The sequence below is a fragment of the Balearica regulorum genome, chromosome 2 (assembly GCF_011004875.1).
Source record: "Balearica regulorum gibbericeps isolate bBalReg1 chromosome 2, bBalReg1.pri, whole genome shotgun sequence".
NCBI lineage: Eukaryota > Metazoa > Chordata > Aves > Gruiformes > Gruidae > Balearica > Balearica regulorum.
The window spans coordinates 104127756-104149503 of record NC_046185.1 but is presented as its reverse complement, the minus strand read 5'-3'; the positions used below and the strand labels follow the sequence as shown (position 1 = coordinate 104149503).

The 21748-nt window shown below is 35.8% G+C and overlaps 1 protein-coding gene across 1 annotated transcript in view; it reads right to left on the bottom strand.

The window, feature by feature from the left end:
- ATP9B (ATPase phospholipid transporting 9B (putative)) overlaps positions 1-21748 on the bottom strand; it is a 182855-nt gene that overhangs the window by 64956 nt on the left and 96151 nt on the right. Inside the window, 2 exon segments of the mRNA XM_075745250.1 lie at positions 10239-10315; positions 17408-17483. Coding sequence (XP_075601365.1) covers positions 10239-10315; positions 17408-17483 — 153 coding nt within the window.

The window sequence follows — 21748 nt, the reverse complement described above, 5'->3', positions numbered from 1 at the left end:
CAAAACCCCGAAAGTGAGAATAAGAGGTGGCCATACAGCCAGAGAACCTTTGGGTAAACGTGATGGCAGGGAATTTCAAAGCTGTATTTATAGAAGGTCAATGAAATGGCTACTCAGCCACTTACAGTGAATCTCTTCCTATGCACAAAACCATTAGGAAATCAACCATGCGTTCACAAGTTGAAGCCAACAACTTGACAGCAGAGCAGATGACAGGTACATGAATTGAACTGAAAGAAGCTTTAAGAGGAAGGTGACAGTGCTGGACAGGCTAGGGAGGAAGCAGCACACAGAAGGATGCCAAGCTGAAGAAGTGAACCAGGATCATGATCTTCGTCATTGCACAATGAGTGCAAATTAACCAAGACAGTATTTTTCATGCTAAACAAACCATGACAGATGAAAAATATTCTTTGATGATTTCAGTTTATCAAAGAATTAAACTTTTTTCTTCACAAGGGTGCTCCGTGGTCAGAGAAAAACAAGGATGTTTAAGATTTGATTGGAAGTGAAAGAAACAAAAGGGTAGGCTGAACTACTAAAAATATTAGAAAGACCAGAATAATAGGGTGGAGAAGCAGAACAAGCCAAGGGGGTAGGGTAGTCTGAAGAAAGGGATATGTACTACAACGCAGAGGACTGGTGCTGGCATAGTCACACTGAGAAGCAGAGACCGCACATACAGTAGGCAATTAAAACACAGTGAATAAAAAAAATAATTCACCAGTACCTTCAAAAAAAGGAAATAAACAACTGCTCAACCACTTTCAAAACAGAAAAAAAGCTCTGTGTGATAGGAAGAAGAAAAAAGTCTATCCATCAAGCCCTGAAAGCATCAGTAAGAATATTTTCAGCTGAGTCACAAGTCATCTATCTTTGCTTTTATAAAAGAAAATATTTGAGTGGATTCCTTGGAGACTATGAGATTAAGAAAAGATTCCACAAAGTCTCCGAAACATAAAAGAAATGAAACTGAACACTGTTTTGTATAAACAGTGTTTTGGGATACATTCCAAAAGATATGGGAAGGGAATTAGCTCTAAGAATATGAAGAGCAATCCACTCTTTGCAAACGAATCAATAATCTAAACCACATTATTTTCATCCAGTACAAGATGGAATACTGATTTTAATGCTAAATCTATCTACAGGCTTTCGCTCTGAACTGAGGTAAAAAAGAAGGGCAAAGATCATATTTGTTAAGAATATGACAAGACTGTTACTTTAAGGGTGTAAGCAGAACTAAGCAAATTATCTTAGTTATGATCACTATGTTCAGCCTATATCAAAACAAATACTATGCCCTAATAAGTATAGAAATTTCCTCTCCTTGTAGATATTCATCACTGTAGACTAAGTTTTCAAGTCATGTGAAACATGATGGTTACTGAGTCTCCGGTACTTAGGGAAATACATCAGACTTCAGCTGCATAAATTAAGAAGTCTTATAAATGAAAACACATAAAAGATCTGTTTTTCCGTACTTGCGCTAAATAAGAAGGCGACTAGCCAGCTAAACAATAACACCTGTAAAGCATCCAAATAAAACACATGAACATCAGATGAGCATCTATTTCAAGAATGCTCTGCAGGTCTCTGAAAGATCCTAGTTTCTGACAGTTAAGACATCTCTCTTTCATAATAATAATAATAAAAAATTTACTATACTTTGAACATACCCACCACAAAAACTAATCTCTCTATTCCTCCTTATATCATTCCTTTCCATATTAAAAAAAAATTGAGCAAATTCAGAAAAATGAAAATAATTGTACAAATTATGGAAAATTATGCACAAGAACTATTATGTAGGCTTTTCTAGTAATCACTACAGTTATTAAATACAGATATTAGGCACATCTGACTTTCTACACAGTTGCAGTCTTAAATTTTTAGAACTCAAAGTTTCAGGAATGTGTGTGTGTGCATCTTTACTAAGGAAAGCATAGAACAATTCCACAGTTAAGGTTTCAGGTTTCCAATAAAATACATGCAGTAAGAAAAAAAATACACAAAAAAATCAGTGCCAACTGTGGAACACTGCTCTTATTAACACACACTTGATACACAGAACATAACCCTAATGTAGGAAGACACTTAACAGTCCATCCCCCAATGTCAGTATTTTGGTTACCATCGCGTTGGCCCACACGCTGCCAGCACGGCCTCGCAGGCAGAGCATTATGAAGATGGTGCAGTTCCACGCAATCAGATGAGGTTACAAGCATTATCCAAGAGGCAGTGCCCTTTGCCCTTACCCTCTCCACCTCCCAGCAGCTGCATTTTGCCAATAGTATGATTAAATGTGAATGGCAACAAAGCTGTAAGGAGCAACGCAAGCGAAAAAGCAAACTCCTGCAACTGATTAGCAGCAGTGGAGGCAGCAGCTGAGAGGAAATAGCCATCAGGGACTGTCTCTTGCAACAGCTCACTGGGATACTCAGCACAAGCCAACTACACATGGAATCTCCCCTTTTGCATTGTCTTCTGTAGAATGATAAAATTTTAAATGGTTTCTATATTTTACCCAAAATCATTTGTTTTAGCCTAGTTTGCTACAAGTAAAATACACTGTATTTCCGGTGAACAAGCAACAAGTTGTTGCTATTCCATAACTTTATTTTAAGAGTTGCTCAGAATGTTTTGTGAGATTAATCTGTTTCAGGGACTACTGCAGAAATGGTGTACCCCACTACTGATCCTTCCTCAAACAGTGGTGTGAAATGACATTGAACTACCGAGCCAAATTCTAACATACTCACATTCAAAACATACTAAAAGAGAACAAAATCCAAGCAACTTCTAACAGGAGTCTCCAAAATGAGAAGTGATATATCTCAGAATATCATGAAGTAAAATTCTTGGTGAAACTCACAAAAATTAAGGACTCTGAGTTAGACATGGCTTATAGCTAAGTCACTCACATTCTAGAATATATCAATTTTTATCCTCCTATATTCTTATAATAGGGAATGAATTTAACATTGTAGGAATTTTACAGCTATGAATAAATTCTTGGGCTTAGGAAAATCAATGGAAGAGTTTGCCAGTAACTATAATACACAGTAAACCCATAAATTTACCCAGAGTACAGTGAGAATTTTTCCTCACTACCGAAGAGCCATTCTTCCCTTGCTTGTTTTGTATATTGTTATATAATAATTATTCTGTTTAGAACTAAATTGTATATTTTTGCAGACATTTTGCCTTGCAGTGTAACTGTAAACAGAAAGTGGTACCAGGTGAAGTAGACATGTTGATTTGACACCCATGTCCCGAGTAGCACAGTAACATAACGTAAGATAGATGATCTCTTCAGTTCAGTACTTCAGCAGCAGCAGGCTGGGTGACTCAGATGCTGCACAGCAATGTGGCGCACCATGCTAAATTACATGTAGCCAGAAAAGACCTATTGCATGACTTGGTATACCAATTGCATGATATGTTTAATTGTTGCTTTCAGAACAAATTAGAAGTTAGGGCAGAGGTTATTCTGGGGCTTTAACTTGTGAATTGATAGCAGGCCACATCATGGAACAACTTATTCTCTAGCCCAGGGATATAACAGCAAAGTAGATAAGCAAGTGATGATCTAATATTATTTTCCAGATGCCAAAGAAAATACATTAGGATCAAGTTGGTCTAAGGCTACAGACATCATGTGCATGCAAACCCAATTGTAGCAGTAATTGAGATATAACAGTACTATGAAATACTAAGTTGCAGGAGAAATGAAGTCCAATACCTTAAACCGACCACTCTTAGTTACTGGGTTTTTTGGGTGGTTTTTGTTCCCTTTGATCCTTTGATTGTATTACCATTTTATTACTTTTGAAGAGAAGAATGTAAAGAAGAAGAGTATTAAAAAAAAATGCACTGCTATTTGAGAAGCACTTGTAATGTGGATAAAAACGCCCTATCAAGTCTCTGAGAAGAAGCAATTGCAAAAATTGTAGAGCATGCTGTAAATAAAATATAGGAGTGTACAAAAAAACATGGTACAACAAAGTAGGTTGCATTAAGTGAATTCTGTCCACATATGCACCCAAAAAAGTCAATCAGACTTTCAGTCTTATTATTTTAATATAGTGGTACAAATCTGGTATTCTTCCAGTTTTCTATAGATGAAAGAAAACTGAAAACCTCAGTTCCTTTATGTGGAACTATACTTTTTCCATCATAGACATCTCAGGATTGAAATCCTTATTTCCACACTTTTGCTATTTCAGTTAATGGAGTTACTGGTAATGATGGTAGGTAGATATTCTTTCTGGCTCAGAGAGAAGGGCATAAATTTTGCTTTTGTTTTGCCAAAACACTGCTGACCATTTCCCAGCATCAACATTCCTATGTTCTAATCCCGGTTTTGGAAGAACAAGGGTGGCTCCTCTCCTGTTCAGCCCTTTCTTTGAAAATTTCTCAGGAAAGACATCTTTTGCCCTCCTCCTTACCTGTTCCATCCGTCTCACTGAGACAATCTAGTGTTTGGGAGTGGCTACTCTATTTTCTATCTACATAACCCCTTCTTTTTTCTTGTAAGTCCTCAAAATTTGTGATTAAGAGCCACGTAACAGTTTTCAAGGTTCTGCTTTTATCCTATCTATATGCCCTACAGGCATATAGACATACAACATCATTCTTCTCAAATAGACTGTGAACATCAAATCATCAATTTAGTAAGAAAAACATCCAAGTGACGTTACCGAGTCCTTGCATAACGGTGTTGCAGTAGGATAAAGTCAATGTATTTCTAAGGCCCTTTTGAAGCAATTTAGGTAACAGCGAATTCTTGTTTGTGTTATCTGACAGGGGATTTATGGGACATTTTCTTCCCTCTGTCTATACCAACACACAAGATTCTTGATGTGATTCTACTTCTGTTATGGAGAAGACTGATAGCATAGTACAGGAGAGCTGCTAATGTTAACATAGGTACTCATGAACAGAAATGCAAGTTGGATGCACGAATGTCAGCCTTTCGGGTGGAACAGGTAAGAATGGCTTACTAATGCAACTACAAGATGTTGGACAACCAAATTTAAGGATATTCCAGAAAGTGTGTGAAGGCAAGAGAAGCATGTATTTTGAGTACTGAAAATGCTATGCTGAAGTGGTAAACTGGTGAAGTGGTATCCATTTCTGGAAACACATGAATCTGCTCCAGCCATTGTGTTTCACTCCAAAATATTTTTCAAAAATTATTCTCATAAAATAGGAGAGAGAGAAGCCTTTTAAATGTAGAGAAGTAAATCTTGTCACAAAACATTAGGAAGAGAAGTTTTGTGGGAAGACAGAGGGAGGTGAAGTGATTTTGCCTCAGCTTACCAGAATAGAAATATTTTTTTACTACTTCAAGGCTCACCAGTGAGGCCATTTTCAAATAACCAAGGGCAACACACACACACAAAAGAACAACAATACCAGTCCTTAGATTTTCATTTGTTTAAAACAAACAACATTTAGAAAATCAGCGAAGCACCAACCGCAAGACATGTAGTATTTAGCTTTCAGGCTAGTTAAGAATTACAGAAAAAACAAAATTACTATTTTGATGAACACTGAATGGTTACTATGAAGTTTTACTTCTGATGTTAAAATGTAACAGCAGATGTAGAATTCCATAATATAAGGAAAAAAGTGTTTTGAGTACTGCTTGTAAGGATTAACAATATAAAAACTATTTTTGTACTAATCTGAAGCACACTAGGCAGATTACATGCTGTACCTCCTTTACAGAGGCTATGGATTTCTCAGCAGTTCTATTTAAAATAATTTCTACTCATTTTGATGCATTACTGTGTCCATTCTGAGCATATATATATTGCACAGTCCAAGAAATTTTAATGCTCCAATCTTAATACACAAAACACGTTCCCTCAAATTTATTCCCATCTCCCTCCAAATATATTGTGTTTTAACTTCACTCCTAAAATCTGTTGCCACTGATGGAAATAGGTGACATTTGCAGAAGGGCTTTGCTAACGATCTCGCTTTCTATGAAGAGAAAAACTGAAAAAAAATTTCTAAGTTTATTATATAAACTATTCTGCATTTCAAATAGGTAAGAATGAGAACACTGCAAAATGCCAGACAAAATAAATAAAAAACCTTCGTTTGTTAATTTCCCTCTTGGTTAATTAACACCTATAAATGAACTTTAGCATTGACAAGTCCAACTTCATCCAGAAAGCCAAGGTTTAAGAATATCTATCCAAATAGGATTGATTACTGATTACAGCATTGTGAGGAGCACAATTCAATCTGATTTTTTAATTTTTTTTTTAAAGGCTGGATCTGCATTCCTGAGTAAGCTGATGTGACTGCCAATGAGGTAAAATGCAGAGAGTCATTACGCTATAATAATGTTGATGTTACCATTTCTACATTTATCTAAAGCACAGAACATACATCATTTTAGACTGAAATTAAACCTTGTCTGAAATAATTTTTCTTTATATTGTTTGGAATTTAAAACATATTGAATTGATCCATTAAGAAAATTCTCTTCTATCTATCTTGGTGTTTTTCAGACCGTGTCTGCATCCTTAGGCAATGAAACAATTTTTATAATTGTAATAAAACAACAAAGTGTTGACTTTAAGTTAAGAAAATTGTTGCTTGAATGACTAAATACTTCAGCAAACACAATAAATCCTTTTAAGTTTAACGTACAGATAAACCACATGCTTGAACAGGTACATACGTCTTACCATTTTTCACATGCAAGTTTGCTTAAACTTATTTCAATTTAAGTCTTCTGCTCAGTGTTTACAGAGAAGGCCTGCATCTCTAAATTTTAATACTGGTTTAGTCAAAAAGCATCTTCCCTAAAACTGGAAAACTAAAAATTTGCCATTAGAAAACCCCAGTTTATAGTTCAAGGTACAGCAGCAATGTTATTCTTCATCAAGAAATACAAATGAAGGATCTATCTGTATTTCAATGAAGAGAATAATGATAAAAGAGTCACGCCTATGTATTTCTTGCTTATTTCTGGACACAGAAGTTTAAGTTCAGCAATGTAAATAAATCATATTTCTCAGTGTTTGCTTTCTCCCAAAGCCAGAAGACATGAGCATCACTAAACAATATTCCCACCGAGCATATCAACACACTTTAGAGGAAAATGTCCAGAAGATTATTTTTATTTGTTTTCAAAGAGCAGCAGAGACAGACAGTCTGCCATTTAAAATGACTTCCAAATAGTATTTGGAACAATTCTTCTCTAAAGCAGATGAAGGGGCAGACTTATTTCCTCTCGAGTTTGCAGCCACATCACAATTGATCAATTTCATTTCAGTTTTGTTTCAGCAACAGTTAGGTGCAGATTTTTTTATTTCTTTTTTAAATGTGTGAATATTTAACCTCTCAACTCTTAATATATCTTCTAATCTCAAAGACTACTTTAGACTCCCTTTGCCCTCCTTTTGGCTCCTAATGCTACATACCCTATCCAACATGTAATCATTACTGTCAAGCCTGAGAAAACACAGGCAGATTCCCCCTCCAAAATACAGAGGAGGAATGAACTGACTTACTGCTTGTCTACCTGCTGCAAGGCAAACTAGCACAGAGTATCACCTACAGGCAGCAAGTGTCTTGTCTTACAGAAGTATACAAACCAATCTCACCCCATGCTAGAAGATACAGACACAGTAAGATACTAACTCCACAGAAAGGTAAAGTTAAAACTACAAGTTAAAAAATATTGACAATTATTTTTTTACACTGAAGTACTGCATTTAATCACTTATCTGTGATAGTTCAATTCCCAAATCCATCCTTACTGGTCACTTTACTTGTTGGCTACTACTTTGAACAAGGATGTTCAGTCCGTAGAGAGAAAAACCCCACACCAATATACTGTTGAGCAATTGGTATACAAAAGACTCATTTACACATTTGCAGAATAATTTGAAAGACAGTCAACACAGAGTTGATATAAAACATAGGCTCTAGAGAAAGTCTTCACCTGCTCAGTATAAGATTAATTTTTACATTTTTAAAATATTCTATAGAGCAACTACCAAGGCAGAGACATTTAAAGCAGACAATTTTACACATACCATGTTAAGCCTCATTCTTCACACTTAGTAGATTCCTATCAGCTAACAAAGGTACAGAGAACTAAGCACTTCCAAGGAACAAATGCAAATATGTATTTAGAATGCTGAAGATGTTAACAGGTCAATGTTAACTCCTTGACAGGCCTTTGGACAACTAGTGAGTGCAGTTTAGTTATACAATTATCACCTGTTTTATCAGTGGCAGATAAAATGCTATTTAAAGGCATGATTTCCAACTAGAATAGGATAGCCTATTTCAGTTGGAAGTGACCTACAACGATCATCTAGTTCAACTGCCTGACCAATTCAGCATTGACCAAAGTTAAAGCATGTTATTAAGGGCCAAATGGCTCAACCACTGACCAGCATGGGGCATCAACCCCCTCTCTAAGAAGCCTGTTACAATGTTTGACCATCCTCTCGGTAAAGAAATGCTCCCTAATGTCCAGTTTAAACCTACCCCGAATTGTTCCTAAGCTAATTATTTTAGATAGTGTTCATATACTGATAGTGCAATACATGCCAGATAATACTATTAGGATTTGGCTCTGTTAGTTATGCATGTGCATGCATACACACTATATTTTATTTCTTAGCACTTCATGAAACTTATAATTTTATTTTGGTTCCCACTGTATATGAAAGAATACAACATTTAATTGTTAGCAGCTGTAACATTGAAGTATTATGCAAAGGTGGTACATGTATTGTCATAATAGTAAAAACCATGCTGCAGTTTGTCAACATGCTGCTGGATCTCTTTTTGTACTACTAAATATTTTGCTGATGAAAGTTTGGAGCAACTACTTTAATATTAATAGTCATTTTGAAAACACCAGGGAAATTTTAAACACAAATCCTTTTACCCCTTATCACAGTTTTCTGTGTGAAATATTGATGCAAAAAAAGAAATTTAACAAACACTTACTAAAAACCTAATACACTTCCACAATCTGTTGAATTTGGGTAAAGTATGTTATATTTATGCACAACCCCCTATCAATTTACTATATTAAATAATTTAATTTTAAACACTTGTGAGATTTATTAGTCATAAGTTTTTCAGAATTCTTAGAGGAAGATTCTGTTACTAAAGGGTTCATCTTTGTATCAGATGGAATGGAAAATAATTATGCACCATAAACATTTTGGTTCCATTTTACTCTATTATTTTAAAATGTATGTTACTAAGATTAAAATAATAAAAGGCCATCTTAATCCACATAATGGTACACATCACCTGTCTCTGTCAATGAGACATTTAAAAGCATCTCTATTAGAAACACAAATCAATACACTCAGGGGACTGCAATAACTGCTTCAAGCAATTTGTATTATCATTTCATTCTTGATGTTCCTACTCAGAGTAAGTTATTATGAATGGCGTGAAAATGGCTACCCGTCACAACTGATTTTTTCTAAACCTCTGGCAAGAATTTTTTCCTTTCTTAATATAATTATCTTCTTACTAAACACAGGTCTAGGTTGTAAGATACAGCGTATGACTGAAGTTTCACTTCTTTATAATTGAGGGCCCTCCCCAACTCACATTAGAAACATTACCGATAAAATGAAGAGCTATTTGCTCTGTTTTGAACAGTAAGAAAGAACTTTCTTTTTTTTTTTTTTGAAAGAACTTTGTACAGAGGGAAACTCTCAAACTTCTGATATCTTTTCAATAGACAAATCTCTTGATGTTTTCATTGCTTACAAAAACCCCTGGAAGAGTGTTCTGGGTACTGACTGGAACCTCAGTTTTCTTGGTCTAGTTCCTCTGGGAGCCTGAATAAATTTCAGTAGTCTGTTATAAACATTCCATAAAACTACTGTGTAGCTTTGGCCAAATACTTTACAGTAAAATAATCTGAGAGAAGTGAAGTAGGAATTAATATTTAGCTGTAAGATAGAAGTATGAAAGTCTGAAGATGTGCGTTTATACTTCAAAGACAAGTCTTTCTATTAGTAGGTGTAACACTCCTAGCTAAAGGAAGAGTAATTTTACTTCCATAATGAGAGAGAGGCAGAAATCACATCTCATACCAAAGTTCAAGTCAGTCTGGCATACACAAAATACACTGGAGTAAGAACTTGTAGATTTTGGGGTTTAGGTACATCTATTTTTTAAATGTTATGAAAACAAAAGCAGGAAATCCCACAGTAAGGCTAACTTACCTTATTTTTTGGGTTGGATGTGTTCATTACACTTCGAGTTTCCTTGCCTGTGTAAATGACAACACCAATTACAGTTCCTGAAAAACAAACAAACAAAAAGTAAAACAGAGGTGTCAAGTACTTAAGAAAAAATTTGTCTAAATTAAAACTTGCAGTAATTTACAGTCCCTCAAACAAATCAATTGTATGAAAAAGGCCAAATATTTATGCAATGTACATAATATTGTGAACGCTGTTTTTCAGAATTGACTATGAAGGATCATGATAACTTCTTTAATTAACATCCATAAAAATGACAACACGCTTTCCTTCTTAATGGAAACAAAACTTTCAATGTAACTGGTTAAAAGCTTATATTTGAACTTAAAATTGTCTCCAACTGTTTTCAAAAGTTAACACACAGCATAAATAACTGCCTTTCATAAGAAATAAAAAAATTAGTACAACAGTGTTGAACACATCACACACAAATTGCCTGGTAGCTCTGTCATCTACAATGAAGTAAAATCTAGTTCACCCAATTAATTACTTTGGTAGAATCCCATACAAAAATATTCTCCTGTTCATTAACTTATAAAAATGATTCCCCAGTTCCAAATATCTTTTAGTCAATTTTTACTGGATGATATAGGAAAACTTGGCTTCACCATCACTAAATAAATTTTTTATATTAAATAAAAATTTACATTTTTATTAATATGCCACTATCACACTTTCTAGCATAAAACAAACCCCTTATTTCTATTACATTTTCAAGTGACCTGAAATGGCTTTATGGCAGTAAAACCAATAATGTGATATATTTTGTTGTCTTTATGCTATAAAGAAATAATGAACTACCTTGTCAGAAACATCCTGCTCAGAAAACTTTAAAAACCATACAAGTATTACACATTTTTCTGGCATTAAGTACCTTAATTTGTCTTTGGCAATCATGACCACATGCAAGATCTGCTAGCACTACTCTTGCAGTGTAACAGGTCATTAAAAAATTGAAGGAACACACAAAGAGAAAAATATGACAGCTGAAGATGCTGGCATTAAAGAAAGGAAGCTTCATTTACTCAAAAATGAGAACACAAGTGAAAACTTTGAATCCACATACAAAACATCAATGATTACATATTCTGGACAATTAAAGTTAGTTTTTGTACTATTTTCCTCTCCATACCAAAGCTTTTTCTTAAGACTTCCCTTGACCCAACGTTTTTCCCAAAGCTGGTCTGCCTCTGCTGACAGTTCCACATGCAAATCTGCACATTAGTATATAGGTAACATGCCCCAAACACGCCCCAAAATTCCTCCTGACTTTTTGTAAAAGAATAGTCATTGATCCATAATTTCTGAACTCTTTCTGCTGTTCTCCAACCAATGTCCATATCCTTGGGGGCACTTTATTTTGGAGTGATCCTCTGAGCTGACCTCTGTCCAATGGTTAGAACACACTGGATGATATCCTGTAGGGGTTCCCCCCCTGCACACTCCACAATCTCCGCCTTTGTAGCTCCTTAGTTCAGTAGAAGATAGGGAGTACTTCTCCATTCCAGCTGGCACCTTTCCACTAAGTTTTACCTGGCTAGGCTGCTGCAGCTCAGGAAAAAAAGCTGTCCCACTTGTCTCATGTTTTACTCCTTGAAAAGTTGGTTTCAAATGGTGAAAGCCAGATGAAATCCATTTCGACTACTGAATTTTGATCATAAGTTTGGCTAAATCTGAGCTGCTGCTTTTACTGAAGCTGTGATCTTTGGTTTTAAACTTTTAGGACTGTTAGTTACTAGCACAATATCCCTGGTAAACCTAAGGTTCCTTAGACCTGAATTACATCAGTCCAGGGAACTCCAAGCCTAATTTTAGTGTTTTCCCACAGGGGTTGCACCGGGGACAGTTCTGGTGTTCTGGAGGGGTTTTTTACTCAGTATTCTCTCTCATTATCCACAGCAAATCTAAGCTTAATACCAGCTGTGAAGAAAGATGCATACTTGCACTAAACTCCACCCCGGTCCACAGTAGAAAGAACTGAATCCAGTCTGGGGTTCGTGGAAGCATAGCTGTACCACCAGCCTGGGCTCATTAAAAGCAATGATTCAACTTACTTTTATGTATGGGCTTCTATGCAAACTGGTTCTCATGTAAACTGGGCAACCACTGATTGGTACGGGCAGAGTGGTTAACAAAGGAGAGAGAAGTTACAGGAGATACCACTAGAATAAACATGTGTGCCTGGAAAAAGAGATAAAAGAGGACTTGTGCAGAATTAACACAAACTAATAGTCGGACGTACTCCGAATCCAGTGTGTGATCATATTAACTTTTGTTATCTCCCAAGCACTATGTGAACCATATAAAAACAAGAGAGTGCTCAAATCGATTAAAATTGTGTGTAGAACTTGGCACAAAAGAGTGCTTTTTATAGCTGTGCAGTTATACAAATTGTTCTGATTTTATCGAAACTGACTTTGCAAGACTGACGCATGCCAAAATAATCGCAAAATTCCATTAATACAAATCTCCTCTTAATAGGTATCTCAGCAGGTCTTTCAGAAAACTGCATTATCTTGTTTAGAATTTGAACCACATTGATCGTTACAGTAAATGGAGAGCAAAAACTTAAAGTCCATACTGTAGTGGAACTTTTGAAGCTTTTTAATAATTTAACTGCTGACTTTCTTCCCTTATTTTCTGAAAGGAAATCTACCAAAGCTTTCAACAGACAAACACCATGGTCAGCGATGCCATGAACACAAATGATCTGGAAGTAATTTAATTAAATATAACCTAAGACGTTTTCAAAATACTTAGTGGTTTATATTATTTGGTTATATTTAAAGTTGTTTCTCCACTGACAGTAGTTTTTCAAGTTTTCACTAACCAAAACTTCCTTTCCTTCAGGCATTATTATTAATTCCACAGCAGTAATACAGATATCAAGAATGGCACAGACTCCGTACCTTTGAAACTCACTGGGATACTGCTTGTAAGTGGAAAAAGTCAGAATATTTTTTCCTATAAGAATAACAAAAGGGCAGCAGCATGCTCTGGACTTGAGAGGGGCTTTTGATTTCCACCCCTGCCAGAGGCTCCCAGTGTGATCCTGGCAAATTAGTCTTTGCACTTTCTGTGGTTTGGATAAACATCATACGTACAGTCATGAGATCTCTGTCAGGGCTTTACAGCAAGAAGCAGAAAGCACTTCATATTTGGTAGCAACAGGAATCTGCATTTCGGTATCTAAACTATCAACTCTGAGACTAGAACATGTGGGTATATAATATATATTAGGTGTGACAAAATGGCAATTTATTTTTTTCCATTTAGCTTACTGTTATTCTAAGGGGTAAGGAAACATACTGAAACAAAGGAAAGTCAACACCTTCCAAATATACAAATTTGAGTAATCTCATTCTTTTGAACTTTATTTGTTGATATAAAAAGGCTGTGGAATAGTTTAATCATGAATTATTTGACACTAAATGATTTTGTTGAACTGATATTTTTGTTCCCAAAATTCAAAAAGAAAATAAATAGTCTTAGATTACAGCAAATATTTTTCTTGTCACTTGTACTGCTCTTGCAAGAAGCTTTTTTTTTTTTTTAATGTAGAATCCATTATTGTAGTATCCTGGTATTTTCATGAGCCTTGATAATCTGCATTCAACATGTAGTTGATAAGACTCCTTGAAACCTTTAACACTTACATTTACTGTTACTGATCTGCAAGATGATTGATTTGTGGTCTCTCTCCTCTAGAACTGTCAGGACATCAGCAACCAGAGCTCAAGTTTTCTGAGGTATTCCCCCCATAATTCCCCAAACACTTTTCCTAGCCTGACCTTGACCCTTGGTATCACCTTGACAAATGGAGATTAGTGGGCTCTCCTACCTGATGCAATGTGTTTTATGTAATGTCAAAGGGAGTATCAGGAAATTCAGCATATATTTAATCATGATCAGAAGAAAAATGGGAAGGAGAACCCTCTTGCCCAACAACTGTCCTGTACGTCCTATGCAAAACCTTTTTTAAAATTAAATAAGGCTTTGTATCTGCAACTCAGCTACATAGTCTTTTCCTGGGCATCAATGATGTAGCTCCCTGTCTCCACCCCGAGACCAACAGCATCAGTCAGTAATAGGTCAAGATAATAGCGCAGGCTGACCCAGAATGCTTTTTTAACAACCTCCAAGGGGTTGGGCAAGGGTGCAACATAGAGCAATGGGTCACATATTTGCTTGGCTAAGTAACAGATGACGTACAGGCTGCTTTAAAGAGCACTAGAGGAAGCAGCCTTCTAAGCTAGGACATCTTAAAGACTGCCATATGCCAGTCATAAGGTAAATGAAGAGACGGGCAGGCAATGTTGCAGGGCAGAATTCTACCCACTACCATCTGGGCACAGGCTACTAATCCACCTTCTTGTATCAAAGTAGCAAATTAACAGAAGATTAGGCTTCTACATAGACATCGTATACTTGTGGGTGAAAAATACCTGCACACAACAGACCTGTCAGCGTAGACAGTAAGGAGACTGAAATAAGATACAAGTGTGGTTAAGGTGAGGTAGCTATCTACGGAGCAGAAAAACAGTACAGACTTTCACTGTACTACAGGCTGTTCTTCTGTTTTCATGGAATCTGAGTGGCAGTTGTTTGCAGAAGTTGGGTGCAAGTGTAATCTTCCAATCAGTTTTTACAGATATAATCAAGGTCTGTGACAGGCCATGGTAGGGGAGGGGATGCAGAGGTGCCTGAAAACTTGGGTAGGCAGAGTCCACTTCTGACATCCTGCCACAGCAGGCTTTAAGCCAGGCAGTTTATATGTTTTTATAATGCGGTCAGACAGTGACACGTGTTTTTATTAACAAGATTTTCATTTGTCAAAACTGAATTAAATTATGAAGTCTAATTTAAAAAAAACCCCAAACCTATAAAAACTCAAATTTAATTAGCTTAGCATCAAGTATCCTAACTTAGCTATGTACATTCAACTTGGAAGTGAGATGAAAACAACTGAATGATACATCAGTTATCAACCAAATCTAGGACATCTTGGTTTTAACAATCCACTAATTGTTTTGCCTTATAGTCTTCATGACTATATGCACAGTGCACCTGTAAGACCTTATAAATTCCTTATCAGATAAGCAACAGACTGAAGATGGTAATTTCCTACTTTTCGTTAAAGACTTACTTCAGTCAAATGCTAAAATTTCCTCTATAGAGGTGCTGAGCTGTTCTTAATATTTGGATTTTTTGATGCCATACAGAACAAGCAAATATCCAAATAGAAATCTTGTACTTTATAACTGCAGTACTTACATGAGAGGATCACATTATCACAGCATTAAATTGTAGTTACAATTTAATACGTGAGATGACATAAATGAAATTAATGATATGCCAAAGTTTAGATTAAGAAGATACAATTAATGTCACAAAATCAGTTACTGAAGGAAATTATTTCTTTCTGCTACTTTAATTCAACCAACTTCTGTATACACGTCATGACACCATTTTTAATTACTTGAGCACATGTTATTTTTCTCTTCAGAAGGGGCTGCAGTCTTGAGGAGCCATTCAATATTTTTACTTTGTATCATTCAGCGAGTTGCCCTGAGTCTGCCTTAGAGTCTAATTCCACTATTCAAAACCATGCCCCAACAAAAGAATTATCTTCTGTGTTTTTCTACTGACATCATTAATAATGAACTTAAGTTCTTCATAAACAAATAAACCTTCACAAGACTCCTCAAAAGTAAAAATACCAAACATATGCTAAGGCATAAATTTTAAAGAGCACTGTCCATTAATTTGGGTGCCAACTTTAGATGGCAGATCCAAGAGGCCTCAGACATTAGCTACACTTCTAAACAAAATCATCTACCCTGGAAATGAAAATATGAATGGTTTTCAATTAAAATTCAAAATTACTGATTCAGAATTACTGACTTTGCAAATGTATACTATTTGAGTGTAGTTCCCATCCCCATATATAAAACTGGGGAGAAGCAAACTCAAAACAAATTTACACAATACTGAAATTTATAATTCATGAGCAGCAATTTTTTTTAATTTTATTTTATTTTTTACACACACACATTTACAGGTCTTGGCTACTTAAATTAAAACCCTAACTGAGGACAATTTTAGGCATCATCCATTTGACAGAACAGTTTTAGAGAGAATAGCTTCCCAGTGCAATTAAACCAAATGACACTGAGCATCAAAGAACATGACTATTTCTCCAGACTCTGGAAAGGAGTGCTCAGTCACAGACTCCTTTGCCACCTCCTCAAACTTGATCTCTTCCCCACAACCCTCCAGCAGACCCCCCCCACTGATGTAAGAAGCCTTCACAGTAGGGAGTTACTTTACAAGTTAGGCGGAGACCCTTTCTTACTTTCTTCCCTTGCATCCATACCCCTCTCCTCCTCCCAGTTGTTCCAATTCCCTTCCTTAAACCCTAGCTCCTTTTCAGAAATCATGCTCTTCCAATTCCTTATTACAAGTCTTTTTGTGCACAAGAATAACCACAGCCTACAGTTCTACAGTTGTCACATAGAGCAAAAATGGAAGAAAATAATATTCTGCTCTTAGAAAAGTTAGACTGGCTTAAAACCTGAATACAGCATCTACATCATGTGAACTCCTTATGATATCTGAGACACATACGAAATGTTACTAATATTTAGATCCCATTATTTTAAAATTATGTAACTGTATAACTGATGCATACTTTCTGATTAAGATTTTGCAGAGAAGATTTCAAGCAAAGTTTACCTGCAGCATGGAATACACATAAAAGAAAAACTCCTAACAAATGCAAAACTATCCTAGCTTTTCAGTAGGGCCCTATCCACAGCGAGCTGAACAGAGCACTTTACAACCTTAAGTTTTAATTAAAACAAAATGGTCAGTGACTTTAGTGAGGTACAGGGGACAACGTTACTGAAACAGCAAAATTTAAGTAAAAAAAAAAAAAACTATTAAGGAGGATTAAAGAGGTATGAAAATATTGTGAGTAGCATGATAAAACTGATGGGAAGGCAGACAACAGAGATTAATAGCCTGGAAGACAAAAAGATTTTCAAAAGCCATTAATATTTCACATTGTAAAAATAAAGATATGCTTCCATGGAAGATTTTAAACAGATTATCAGCTTTGCAACACTTACCTGAAGCAACAACGGTGCTTGCCCATAATGTATTTTCTATGCTTAGGCTTTCATGAACTGCTGGATCACTGTCTTCCTGTTAAAAATATGAACAGCTAATAAGTAAATCAACATCACGAATAGTCATAGTTAAGAAAAACGCCAAACTATCTGAGTAAGAATAACTTGCACAGAATATCTGTGTCCTTGTATCAATCACTGTGTAATAGTATTCGTTGCACATACTGCGCATGTGCACACACAAAGATAGCTTTCACGAAAAGTGAAGTACTGACTGAAGTTCATATTAAACCCAATTACATCCAAAGAACTAAAGTCAAAGAGTTTTAAAAGGAACATATTCTTTTTCTCAGATGTATCAAACTACAGAACAGTTTGCGATACCAAGCAGTTAAAGTGAGTTATGAACACTAACCACCAAAAATTAATATCCTGTTCTCCATTACAATTTAAATTTATAATTCATAGAGTAAGTTATCATCATTATCATCATTTTGCAACCCAAGTGACATCATATCAACTTCAGGGAAAAATATTTAGACTTAAAAAGAAATGTACACTTGCGGTCTCTCACTACACACTTACAAAATATCTATCCAATGGGAAAATACTTCCAATAGAAAATTGCTTCCATGATTATTCCTTTTTTTCCTTTTTTGAACATTCCTTTTTTTCCTCCCCTCTCTCCTCCCAAGGAATAATGGTCCACAGATTGTAAACAGGCTTAATCTCTCATAATCAATTTGGAGCATATACAGATTTGTTACTCATTAGCAGCTGTGAAATGTGCTGTTTACAACTAAAGCAAACTTTAGGAGGTAGGATAATCAAGTGTATTTGATCGAATTACAGATTGTACTAAACATTTTGCAGGAAAAGGGGGACCACTGATTTACCAAAGTACACGATAAATTCTACATAATGTCAATAATCAAAATCTATTTCCATTTTTCATCTCCATTTTAAAACCACCACCAAAGCGCAGGATGAGCTGATTAGAAATCTCTGTTCCTACAAAAGAAAAATCTCAAACTAAGCAAATACATTTTTGCGTGTACTTCAAAAGATCCAGACATAGCAAGGAAACTATAGCTCTTATTCTCTTAAGGGAAGCAGAATTGTTGTTTAAAATGCATAGAGAACCATTCTGTCAAAAACAGAAGGGAAGAGAGGGAGGATATGGAATTAGCTATAAGAAAAAAACCACAAGTTTTGTATCAAGACTCATACAAGTAGTAAAAATTCTGTCAAGAATCATGAATGTTCTAGAAGATTAGTCTTCCATTAAGAAAAAGGAAAAATATTTTTTCTTACCTAAGGAATTAATACTGCAAGAATTATTTGCCATAATCCTAACAATGAAAATACATCAGGTTTGAGACACCAGCAATCGCAAGCTCACTCTAACGGAGTACCATGATATCACGTAGGAATTTTCAGTAGTTGGGGAGTACTATAAAGACAGAAGTGAATTCCAAGGTATTGCTACATAACAGCAAAAGTACTTCATATTGATAGGCCAAGAAATGTTCAGCTGTAGAAAACTGAAAATATACCTCTGAAGGTAAAACAGGATCAGCAGCTATAGCAATATTCAAAATTATTGGTAGTATCAGGAACACATGAAGTCTTGATCACTGAATTAGCTCAAAAAAGTATCATTTGTCAAAATTATCAATCATCTTTGTAACAGTCGGTAACTTATTTCTGAGATGAGTGCCTTCGATAGGGTTCATCCACAGCATAAATTTTTGGATAATTTTTCCTAACTTCATAATGCTTAGATTCCTGTTTTGATTTATCATTGTTCCTGGGTTACACAGATTCTGTGACTATTTTGGCCTTCTGAAAGCCTAATTAAGCAGCGTATAGACATATAAGTCTAAGTAGAAATTATTCAAGAATACTAGTTTTTCCAGAGGAAGATACTACCAATATAGTCAAAATACTAACTGCAGCTGTTTGGGGCATGGCAGTCAGTGGCAAGATTGCCATCTATACCTGTAACATTGAAACATGACCACATCCACGTTTCCATATGGAACTTATTTAGAGGTTTCAGAATCTGTTTCTACAAGGCTAGAAATAGGACACGAACTGGCCATATGCAAGTTGAAAACAGATACTGAATTTTTTCATTCCTATTATGGGCCTTTCAAGAATTGCTGAATCTAACAGGTTAACTTTCCTAAAATTCTTTCATATGGACAATGCTGATTAGTCATTTGTGACAAGAGTAGAAGGCTGCCACTTTGAACCCAAATGGGGGGCCTGACACCAAACAGGAGTCTTAATTTCACGCAACTTACCATGAGATGCACAGATTTTTCTCAGTCAGCAACACTCATGCTAACCTTGATTGCTTTTTTATCATCCACAAACTATTCTGCATAGTTCAAACTGTTTCAACTTGTTTGATTTTTACAATTCTACACTGCAAAAAAAGGAAATTCTGCTCAAGTATTCTGAACAAGAAATTTGTGGAGTTGCTCACTGCATCACTAGGTCAACTGAAAACAATTTATAGGTGTACAAGGAGAATGTTTTTATTTGTAAGAATTCACGACTGCATGTCAAAGAGCAAATCATGCTAGAGTTTGTCAGAGGAGTCCCCAGCAGGCATATAATAGGATAATGCGTACTACCAGAGAGCTGACCACGAAGATCCCACATTTCAATCAAACACTGCAACCTCACGGAAATTAATGGGTCAGTCTTTTACAATCATCAACATACAGTGATAGAACACAGATGTGAACAGCATACTTGTGGTGAATTTAGTCTCAATAAAAGAAAAAGGGTTTGCATTTTGCTCTCAGAAGTTCCATACAGAATACCTGTTGTCCACAGTGGGACTCCAAACAGCCTCCCCCAGACACTGAAAGAGAAAATTTCCATCTACCACTTAGTAAAGCTACAATCCTACTGAAGTAGGCATTTTTGCATTATGTTGAATTCCAGGGTGAAGAAAGAATTTTAATTTTGACAGAAGCATTGTGTTTTAACTAGCCATTAGCACAGAATTAATGCACAGAATTAAGAGATTCAGAAAAACTGTAGAATGCAAAGAAACATTTGCTACTATATCTTTGCGTGCCTTTATAATTGTAACTTTAGATAAGACTAAAGTAAGGCTTCGTAACAAAATAGCTATAGAAAAAATGCCTATGATTGAGTAGCGGGGTAATAGTGTAGGTTAATAAATCCTACAAAAAAGTGGACAGATGAAATCCCATACAGTGAAATGTAAAGCAATACACACCACGGAAGAAAACATCTCAGCTTCACACAGTGATGAGCTCTCAGCTGATCAAAACTACTCAGGACTCATAACTACACAGAAAACAGTCATGAGTACTCAGAAAACAAATTTTGGATTACAAATCTACCAAAACACTAACTTAATAGCCAAGAACAATCTAAATGCTTAGAATTACAAGGAGAGAAGGGAAAAAAAAAACAACCAAATCATGCTACTACAAAGAAATGTATGGTTTGCCCAAGTCTTAAGTACATAGTTCTAAATCCCTCCTCCTCTTATTCCAAACAGAAAATAAAAAGAACTCGAACAATGCCTTCAAAAAGGGCAACAAGCGTGGTCAATGTAGCTTCCATAATAGATATGACTAAATAAACCCGAACTCCGATGCAGAATGTGACAGATATCTATGAAATGGGCACCTAGAAAGGAAGGATGGATACTGCTGTCTCTTACCAAAAAAGAAAGAAGCCATAAAGCCAGCAAAATTAAAACAATAGGCAATTGCTCTTCATAAAAAACCGTAATTAACCTGTACAACTTCTTCCTATGTGAATGCTAAAAGGTTACACAGGTTCAAGGGGGAACTGGGTAAGTTTAAAGAAGGAAAATGGATTGCAAGTTACTTACAGAAACCAGCTCTGACTCAAGAAGTTCCCACACATCATAAGTTAAGAGAGACAGAAGAATCTTCTGAGGAGGCATTACCATCTCCTTGCTCTAGCCTTATTCTCTTTCCCAGCAGCCTGCTTCTGGCTATTGTCAGGAATGGGATCTTAAACTAGGAAAATATTTTTTTCCTGCCTTAGTTTATTTTTCAGTTAGCAGATTTTAAGACAGCGAATTATGAAGCTCCTCCATACTACAAGAAGAAATTGAAAGCCCTGCAGTGATTATGGAGAGCTGACAACACACCCAGGAAAAAGCCACTTGTCCAATGGCTACCTGCTACAAGACTTAGTGAAATGCCTCCTTTTAGGTCATTCAAAATACTAAAACATCTAATGAGCTATATCTCTTTCCACCCACGCCACGCTCATCAAAGGAATTGTTCAGCTGATCAGTTAGCTTCTGCTTATTTC